Here is a 10,554-nt window from a genome sequence, read left to right as displayed (position 1 = left end):
TGGTGGCTAACGAATGCGGGTGACCATGACTCGGACTGGAGAGAGGTTGGAATTACTTTATATATCAGTGAAAGGTCTAACTAGTGGAATAAAGGTCTCTATTGCTATTTGATCTAGTGTTGTTAGTCAAATCGGTCTATTAATTGAAGGTACGAAAAGAGAGGGTTCAATCGATTATTTCAGAACACGGGGAGTCCATAGAATAGTCATAGTATAGCTTTTCCAATGTAATAAAATTACGTAGTGTCTATTTATCTTTGCTAAAGAGGTATTTTCCATGGGCAAAATCAAACCAGATTATAGAGCAAGATTTGATAAGTAATAGCCAACAAATGGGAATTCATTTATCAACATATTTTTTCTTCCATTTGAACTCATTTAAAACTAGGAATCCCATTCAAATAAAATCAACGGAAATGAATGTTATAATCCTTTAATTTGAATTCCTGCCTAGAATAGAAATGCGAATTTAATTACCACCTGATTTGAAAATGTAAACTTGTTCTCTTAAAATTAAATTCTCCTAAACTTAAGGCTTGAGAAATAATTTTTTCCCAACTTAATTTACATCAAAGGTCTTAGTCTATAAGACGTTAGACCACGTTCCTAAGGCTTCGAAAGTTAGTGGCCAATGAGGCGATGATATGTTACTTTGCTGCCTTGGAGATATTTGTCAAAGAGATGATGGGATGTCACTTCCTCGCCTTGAAAGTGCTTGCATTATATTATTCTTAGCTGACAGCTAGCTGACCTGTTACGTAAGTGAAGATGTAACGATATTTATTAATATAAGAAACACACAAGGATTTCATAACTAATACTAATATCAAATTACATAGGACATCTTAATATTTTTCTTCGCATTGACAAATCGAGTGGTCAAGAATGGCACCCAAATCAGCGTCCTTTTCCTTGGAACGGAGACTGAAATTTTCCTTCAACTTCAGATAAAGTTCTTTGTACTGCCTTCTCTACGTCTGCTGCTCTTATCTATGAAAAAAATATTCAATGAAAAACCAATAATTAATTTATAATTATACCACGTGATCTGGTGTTCGCTATTTCATAAGTTATAACAGCAAAATGAAATAAAGAGTAGAGAAAGATGGACGTGGAAAAGCATGACCATTTTGGTACAGTCATTGGAAGAATAAAAATACATTTTTATAGTTTTGTCGTCTGACATAAATGACTTGTCAACACAATTTGCTTAAACAGCTTGATAGATCGGTTTAGTTTAGGTCTAGGCATTTTAATCTAAACCAAATCTTCCGAACCGAAACTGAAGTAGAATTGAAGGTTTCAGTCCGATTTCTCGAAAAATAAATTAGGAACCGGAACCGATAATCAACTAGGTTCGATTTGATTCTTTGTTCTTGAACCAGAATTGTGGGTACTTGAGTGAAACCGATTTTTATAAAAAAAATTATTTACAATTTATAGACTGAAAAAACATATAAAACCTAAAAATCCTAATTTTGATAGTAATTAGTCTAAAACTTTAAACTCTAATCCTAAAAATAAGATTGACTCCTACTTTTTTTATATCTCACATTACATCAGATTGTTGTATTTCAAAGGTTATCATGTGTTAATGTTTACAATTTGAGTTATTCTAAACAGGTTGTGGTATAAGTTGATGAATCAAATCATTTATTCTTTGCAATTTAAGTTTTTTAATTCCTTGTATTATTAATAAACTTAAGTAATTTTTTTTTAATTTTCCATAATGCATGGCAATTGAATTTGATATATTCATTGCTTGCGTTGTGCTGTACCTTTTTTTTTTTTTTAATCTTGAATTTGTGATTCTCTTTTTAAATATATATTTTTATTTTTTATTCATACAGGGTAAGTTCAATATGTGGACCATAATTTTTTGATACTATATTAGTTATGTATTTAATTAATATTTTTATATCAGTTTGTTTTATAAGTAGAAGAATTTAAGTATTGTTTATAATTAAATTATATGCCTAGTATGCTTCTCTTATAGATCGAATAAGATCTATTAAAAAAATAAATTTTTTTAAAGTTATAATTTCATTTTTGATCTTTATTTTATTTTCTCCTATTTTTTGTGGCTTTTAGTATCCAATATTTTGTTTTTTGAAAATTTTTTAACTGAATTTTCTTCATTGCACAAATATTTTCGAGTAGCAGCGTATTAGGTATATGTACCAAAAAGGTCTATGTAAAATATTTATTAACTAAAGGTATATAAAATGCTATGGGTAGATCTGAAACCGAAGGTTCGGGTTTGGATTTGGTTCTAATATTTACAAAGACCCGAATGGTTTTATTTTGCAAAATACCCGAAGCATAATGGGTGATTCTGGGTATTGAAATACTCGAATCGACCCACCTGATGCCCAGGCCTAATTTAGTTCCTCATTTAGTCCTTGTGGTTTCCATTATTTTTAAAATATTTTTTTCTTATTTTTAATTTTATATTTTTTAATAAAATAATATTACAATAAATTTATTATTATTATTTTTTTATGTTTTAACTACATATTTTTCATCAAAATACTATTCTAAAATATATTTAGGACGAATCAAGACGGGTTAGGATGGCCTGTCCCGCACCCCCACGCTATTGAGGATTTTCACGCGGCAAAGTGGGGGATAGAATATGAATTAAAAAAATACTACATACTATCCCGTCTATTTATTTATTTCATTATTTTTTATTTTAAATACAATTTAATTAATTAAAAAAAGAGTTGGTAGGGGGCATTTCATGGGCCGCGCCTGCACTTATTTTTTTAATTATTATGTGTTTAAATGTAAATAGTATTAAACGAATTTAAATAAATAAGTGAACCACATGACATTAAATGGAGATTTTTTAATCTTCATCTTGCTCCACTCTTTGGAAATCTCCAATGTGGTGAGGACAAGGCGGCCCGCCCCCATTACTGTCCCCATCTAATGATGTGGAACAAATGCATCCATTTATCTATATAACTTCTAATCTAAACAAACTCATAATAAGCCCCTGTTCAGCCCTTTTTTTGGTGATAATGTATTTAGGAATAGTTATTTTCTGGAGAATATGTGGTTAGAAAATAGGAAAAATTTTGAATTTACATATAAAATTATTTGTAAAAGAATGTGTGGTTGGAAATGAGTTCTGAAAAAAAAAAAAATTTGAGAGCAACGGGCTCAAACGGGAGGCTAAATATAAAGATCATATGAGAGAGAGAGAGAGAAAGAGAGAGAGAGAGAGAGAGAGAGAGTACCTTGGTTTCAATCTCCAATGATGCAGAATATTCATGTTGTGAAAAATTTGATTGAATGGCTCTTAATTTGGATCCAGTATTTTCTAAACATTTAAGAACCTCCAACATAGAATCTATTCCTGATGCAGGATATGCCACCTTTAACTTAATTAGTGCCTTTTCTAGCTTATTTTCATCAACTTTTCCAGCCAAAACCATCTCCAGTTCACTGTTTCTCCTCTCCAACTGCTCCTTGTAATTCTGCAAGTCCTCTATATTCTTGGTTGCCTTGTGGAGTATTGAGTTCTTATCACTCTGCAATCCATATTGCAAACTTCTTAGATACAATAACATGGACGCTTCAATACATTTGATATACAGTACTAAACAACACTGATCATGTCAAGTTTTGTTGAGTCGAGCACACCAAACATACTATAGAAAAATCTGAGTGCATACGCGTATAATGTATACACGAAAACAAGAAAAGAATGAAGAAATTTGTGATCACCTTAGTTCCAACGGGTAACAGTTTATGCAATGCTAAGTAACTTTGCTTGTGCTTCTCTCTTCTCATCCTCTCACTGATCATATGCTTATGGTTTCTTTCGTTCTCGGTTTCAATAGTTGTCTCGACTCTCATCCTGGTAGAAGTCGTCTTCAAGAACTCGATCATCCTCTTGTTTAAGTTCCTATGATTCGACTCATTGCCATGGCTCTTTGATGCAAGCTCTCCAATGGGTTGTTTTATGTAACTAACAAAAGCACTTGTATTCACCAAAACATCCTCATTAGGCCATTCCATATTCCAAAAGTTGTTTAATTGAAAGAACTCATCCATGGCTTATTTTGGTTTGTAACCTTGTATACGCTGTTGTTCTAACTGTCTTAAGAGACAGTTGTGTTTCTCTTTCATTATATATATATATATATATATAGAGAGAGAGAGAGAGAGAGAGAGAGAGAGATTAGGCATAAAACTCAAATTAAACACGTGGAATATTGCCATTTCTTGGTCTACACACATGACTCTTACATTGGTCCAAGGTGTGAATAATTTAAACGCGGAGACCATTCAATTTTGCGTCTTGTCTAGCCAAATTCCAGGGGAAATTTCCTAACATTCTCATGTCTATAATCTATCATTGTTGAGATCACGTTTTCAATCATTTAGAACCGCAACATCCGTGTCTCACCTAGCAGAAATATTTAAATAATCACGTGACACTCATATAATTTTCGACTAACGACAAAATTATTCAAAAAATTATTTTTTTCCAAAACAAACTATGGGGACTTAAACTTTCATTTAGTAATTCATATAAGGTAAAATTCTTGTTCATGAAACACATCTTATTTCAACCGAGTGTCCTTGATTGGAATAAGGTTATCACAATTTTAAAAGGTTGGGACTTTTAAGTTGAGATCATATGTCACACTTACGAAGGTTAGTGATCCACAGTGGAATTTACCTTTTGGGTAATTGGCGCAAAACGTCCCTACCTTTCAAGGTTATTGTGGAAAAAGTCCATACCTTTTATTTTTTGGCATTTTTGCCCTTATTTCAACATTTCGTTGCGCTAAAGGTCCTTTTCACTATTTTAAACCGTAAAATGACCAATATACCCTCATATTTAAATAAAACAACAAAGAAAAGAAAAGAAAAGAAAAATAAAGAACAAATTGCAACAATATGCCCAAACTTTTTTAAAAAGTGCAAATCAGCCCAAAAATCTTATTAAACCATTAAAAATGAAAAAAAAAACAAAAAACAAAATAAAAACAAATTCTCTCTCTCCTCTCCCCTCCACCTCCGATGATGATTGAAAGCAAATTATTTATGTTATTCAAAATAAGGAAAAAATATCAAACAAGTGTTACTGTAATATCATATGAAATCAGTGGTAATTAATTGTGTCCAACTCCATAAATACATAGCTCCAGCCACATTCATGAAAGTCTCCGAAAAATCCGAATTATATTGCGTTTCAGATTTTTCTAGGGTTTTCTCTCTTCCTCAACAAAGCCACAAGAATTACTCTGGCTCATCTCGATTGGGGCAGACTTTTTGCCTAGTAACCGCCTTGCAGACCCCAATTAATTGTGATTCCTCACCCATTGCCATCCTAGAGTCGCTACCTGGGATTAAACTGGCAAGCCCGGAGCCTCGATTTCACAGAATCATTCTCCAATGATCCGTTTCCTGATTTTTGGAACTAGAATTTCCGATCCTCGAGTGCTGTACGGCGACCCAAGTACTCCTTTAGTTCTTGCTCAAGATTAATAGGTCTGAAAAGGAAACTAAACATATTAAGTATTGATGTTTCTACCCTTACAAAGTATGGAATCATAGCATAGACTTGGATAATTCCATTTTGAGATAGTTGAAAAAACCCCTCTTTTCTATGCTTGAACTTATTCAATGCATATTTCCATAGACAATGTTATTTGATCTTTATGGATGATAATTATTTCTTAGCACATGGATTGTGAATTCAAAAAAAAAATAAAAATAAAAAAAAAAAATAAAAACACACACACAAAGCCACAAGAATTAATTTTTCCTTAAGCATTGTTTAAAATTGCAGAAAACTTATGGAATTGTTATGTGTATAAATGATTTTCAGATTTTTGTGTTGTTTTTGCTGTTTGTAGGAATTATTGGAGTTGGACGTCAATTGTGATTTCTGGGGATTATTGGTTCATAAAGTTTGAATGTATGGGTTTTTGGGGATTATAGGAGGTGGAGGGGAGAGGAGATAGTTTTTTATTTTTTTTAAATGGTTTAATAAGATTTTTGGACTGATTTGCACTTTTAAAAAGTTTGGGCCTATTGTTGCAATTTGTTCTTTAATTTTCTTTATTGTTTTATTTAAATATGAGGGTGTATTGGTCATTTTACGTTCCAAAACAATGAAAAGGACCTTTAGCGCAACGAAAGGTAGAAATAAGGGCAAAAATGCCAAAAAATGAAAGGTATGGACATTTTTCACAATAACCTCAAAAGGTAGAGACCTTTTGCGCCAATTACCCTTTACGTTTTCTCTAATTATATTGCATTATTTGCTCAGATAATGAGGTTTTTAGTTCGTAGAAATTATTATAAAAACATGAGAATTTTTTTCAACGAAACTTTTATTGTAATAAAAGGATCGAACAAAACAAAATTGACTTTTTATATTATATAGGCTGAGAATGAGATTTCTAAGAAAAATTCACGTAAAATTAATGGGCAATCGAAAACCGACACAACTTGAGCTCGACTTTATTTTACTAAATTTTCATATAATTGAGCCTGTCTCGTGGCTCCACAAAACTTCTACACTATTATAGAATTTTAAATATATTTGAATACATTTTTGGTCCCTAAAAATAATGTAAAAAATGTCGACACTCTTTGTTCAAGAATTCCGCCCACCCTTTTCTTTTTTCCTTCTAAAATGACTGCCCCAATTCCACTCGTATGCAACGTAAGTTGACCAATAGTTGAGCTAAATTGCACATGTGCTCTATTGAACTTGCTGGAAATAGATTATTAACTAGGATTTTTTTTTTTAAGTCAGATATTAAAACCTGTTTGACAACTATTATAGAGGAGAAAATATAGTTTTGAATAGTGATTTTTAGGAGAATGTACAATTAAAAAGTAAAGAAAAATTTTGAATTTACGTACAAAATATTTTAATGTGTGAATGTATGATTGAAAATTAATATGTAGAAAAAAAAAGTTTGAAGACAATGATTGTCAAACAGGGATTAAGTACACACTAAATCAATTTCCAAACATCAAGTTTAAAAATTCAAAAGTCAAGTGTTAGTTCACTATTTTAATTATAATTAATATTATCAAATTAAATTAATCTACCTACACCCACTCCACCAAACAACCGTCCCACACCAACCCTCGCACACCCCCTCAGCAGCATCCTTCTCTTATAGTCGTCGGCACCCACCCATTGCTGAAATCCACCTTGTTGGCAACTTCTTCAATGGCGATTGATCATTGCTCAATGGCGACAGAGCATCGTTGGCTCAAATGGTAGATTGAAGAATATCAACTGAATATCACCAACGACTGATCATCTTCTTCAACTGTGACTCAACAGTTCTAGTATAATTTAAAACTATTTTTTAAAATTGTCAATGGGAAAATAGTCCTTGACGTAATTTACAGAGTACCTATCGGAGCAAATAACTACAATTATAACCACCGAAATCTAATTAATTGAATTTGTGATCAGTTCGAATAACGGAGGTTGGAGAAATCAATGGCATGTGAACATATCTGCTGAACTTGTGAACTGTGACATATGTACTTCGACATATGACCAGTTACGTGGAACCTATGACCCTTTGGACATTAATCTATGGCCAATTTTAATTGATTTGTGGCCCGTGGACATTAATTTATGACCAATTAAATTGATCTGTGTTATATGAACATTAATTTGTGACTAATTTTATTTGATTTGTGACATGTTGACATTGATCTATGACTTGTAGATATTGATCTATGACTTGTCGACATTGACCTTGACCTATTTATAGTGACTTGTGGACATTGGTTTGTGGCCTAGCTCGGTGACTTGAGAGTTGTGAACAAATGGTGAGTCTCCATCACCACCTCATACACACCGTCGCCATCACCACTAGTGGACATTAATCCACAATTACCAATCTTCATCAGAACCTCAGATTTATAATAGATCGAGAAAAGCTGCATCACAGTGCTTGTAGTGGAGCTGTGTAAGGCCATATATAGCTGCATCATCATCGCTATGCACGATGGCACTGTAAGCATCACTGTGCCCAGAGCTTCGACTTGTAGTGCCACTTCCTAATAGCGATGCTCCTGTGAGCGTCGTTGCCTTTCGAGAGGGAGAAATGAGCGTCGTCAATTGTGCGAGGGATGTATGAAGAGAAGGTGGAGAGATAGAGAGAGAGGAGTGAGACGAGGATGGAAAAATAAGGTTTTGTAGTGGGGTTGGGGTGGGTGGGGTGGATAAATTTTATAATATTATTAATAATTCAATTAATGCCTAATTTTTGGTTAAGTAAACCTCAGACCTGATTTTTGAATTGGAAAACTAAAATACCTATTTATATTTAATTTTCTCTATTAACTAAAGTTGGCTTGAATAATTTTTTACTATTATTTGAGTTAAGTTCTGATAGTTGGATAAAATATTTTTAATCCGAATGTGTTTTACTCAGTGAGTAGATTAACGTTGTATATTTATTTTTCTTAAGATCAATTTCAGTTGAATGAGAAATTAAGGGTAAAAGAAGTTGCAATAAGTTGAAATTAAAATTGAGGGAAAAATAAGTGTCTACCCACATTGGAAAACTAGAAGCTAAAAGGTCACTTTTGTCTAGCTCAAGTTTGACACTTGAGTTTTGACCATAGGTTGTATCAATAGTTTTTTGAATGTATGAATGGGGCCAAACCCATAAGTGAGCCGTCGCATGTCGGGCTGGGTTGAGCATATTATTTATAACCTTTCAAAAAAATGAAACGTAACTCATCCTCTAGAATTTGATTGTTAACAAACTTGTCTGTTTGAATAATTGTGCTTTTTCTGACACAAGTTTTCAATAGTCGTATCTTTTGACACAATTTTTCAACGTCTATATTAAGGCTCTCAACTCATGGATTTTGTTCACTTCCAAACTTCATTTCCAACTTGATATCACTTTTTTCCTAGACTATTTAGTCTTCTCCATTTCAATCTTGAATAATATATTTTACATATTCTAGGTCACTCTTTTTGTAAAGTCCCGAATTTTATATTCTGAAGTTGGTTAGTGTTACCAATTTAAAAAATGAGCTTCAGGGGCTCGACCCATTTAAGATAATGAAAGCTAAAGATATAAATTATTTAAAAGTCCAAATATTTAAGATATTTGACAAGTGTGCTTTTACACATTTATTCGGTCCACAAAACATGATTAATTGTTAATGAAATTGATGGAATATGACTTAATTCTATGTAATTTCATTTTTTAGGATCATATTGATGGATATAGTGGAATTTACGAGAAAAGACACAAAAGGGGCCAAAACGAAAGAAAATGAGAGTTCAGGGACTACAATGCAAATAATTGAAAGTAGACATGGAGGACGAATATAGAAGGTGAATGAGATAAGTACCACTTTGGTGATAATATGGGAAGTTAGAAAGAAGAAAATGCAGAAAATGGACCAAGATGGAAAAAATGAAAGTTCAAGGACTAAAATGTAAAAAGCCAAAAGGCGAACCGACGGCCCAAATGAAGATGTGAAACACTCAAGGGCCAACTTGTTGAAGATTCGATGTAATAGAACAAGAGGGAACAAGAAAAGATGTCAAAACACAATATATTTGAAGTTGGGGACTTAATTGGCAAGAAATGAAAGAAATTAGGTCACCATGTGGTCGCATGGTGGGATTCAAACAAACAAGATGAGCCATTTGATTGAACCATGCGGTTGCATGGTTGTTTCGGAGGGCGCAATTTTTAGTTTCCGTTTTCACTTCAAACTCTTGTGGAATTAAATCGTGGGACACAGTATAAAAACCTTAGAGCCGTCAATTGAAGGGAAGAACACCCTGGGAGAGAAGAAAACACATATTGGAGGATATTTTACACCACAATCACGAAGAGAAATGCGAAGATCAACGGGATTAGACGTCGAATCTCATATAGGTGATGTCGTTTCTTAAAGTTATTGTGTATTTCGTTATTTCATCTATGCTAGGCTAGATTTTCATGTACTAGGACATAAATGAACGTTGTGATGTAACTTTTTAATTTCTAATTTTACAATTTTGACATCAAAACACGTTCTTGATTTTTGAATAATTTATATACAGTTAATTGTTTCCATAATTTTGTGCACGTAATTGTGTGAATATGATAACTTGTTTTATGCATTCGAGAGAAGAGAAATGAGTTTGACATGATATAAATTATTGTAGGATCTGATAGGGGATAGAGATATACCGCTATGCCTTGCGTGAATATTTAAGTGCTTACAAAACTACATGCATTTTTGTATATTCACACTCATCGTAGAGATATGGGTTTGTAATGTATAAGAGTAGATTCAACTTTACTCGAGAGAGACTGTTGGATAGATTTGGGAGTATTGATTCTTCAAAAATTCAACGTGTTGTCAATTCGTCAAATTAGGGTTAAAAGTGAGCATTGCTTGAAAATTCGTGATTTTAGTGCGATTTATATTCATTGACTACATCAAATTTGCGTTCAATAATTCATTTTGCATTTTAGTTCGTTGAGTCATACATAGTTGCATAGTAGGTTAAATTAGAGCTAATTCAAGTTACTA

The 10,554-nt window shown here is 32.7% G+C and overlaps 1 protein-coding gene across 3 annotated transcripts; it reads right to left on the bottom strand.

Annotated features, from left to right (window-relative positions):
* Positions 1-417: 417 nt before the first annotated feature.
* Positions 418-4,145, bottom strand: LOC111393671 (transcription factor bHLH92). Of its 3 annotated transcripts, none has more exons than XR_002702468.1 (4): positions 3,736-4,145; positions 3,246-3,539; positions 836-990; positions 418-751 (listed from the first exon to the last, which is right to left on the bottom strand). XR_002702468.1 is itself a non-coding variant. In XM_023019327.1 (4 exons), exons 1-3 carry the CDS (start codon positions 4,063-4,065, stop codon positions 898-900), a joined length of 717 nt encoding a protein of 238 aa, XP_022875095.1. In that variant the 5' UTR covers positions 4,066-4,145; the 3' UTR covers positions 418-751; positions 893-897. The 3 variants fall into 3 exon arrangements, 2 of the variants coding, with proteins under 2 accessions (XP_022875095.1, XP_022875094.1); XM_023019327.1 differs by having other exon boundaries at positions 893-990; XM_023019326.1 differs by lacking the exon at positions 418-751 and having other exon boundaries at positions 764-990.
* Between the last annotated feature and the right edge of the window lie 6,409 nt (positions 4,146-10,554).

Source organism: Olea europaea, chromosome 4 (genome assembly GCF_002742605.1).
Source record: "Olea europaea var. sylvestris chromosome 4, O_europaea_v1, whole genome shotgun sequence".
Taxonomy (NCBI): Eukaryota; Viridiplantae; Streptophyta; class Magnoliopsida; order Lamiales; family Oleaceae; genus Olea; species Olea europaea.
The sequence above is the reverse complement of the archived record's forward strand: the minus strand, read 5'-3'. Positions and strand labels throughout refer to the sequence as shown.

Bases quoted from the DNA above. Each gene is read 5' to 3' on its own strand.
- LOC111393671 (XM_023019327.1), bottom strand. From the start codon at position 4,065: ATGGATGAGTTCTTTCAATTAAACAACTTTTGGAATATGGAATGGCCT. The intron at 3,540-3,735 runs GTGATCACAAAT...TATGGATTGCAG, and splicing joins TGTTACCCGTTGGAACTAAG to AGTGATAAGAACTCAATACT. The intron at 991-3,245 runs GTACTCTCTCTC...TTTTTTTCATAG, and splicing joins CATTGGAGATTGAAACCAAG to ATAAGAGCAGCAGACGTAGA.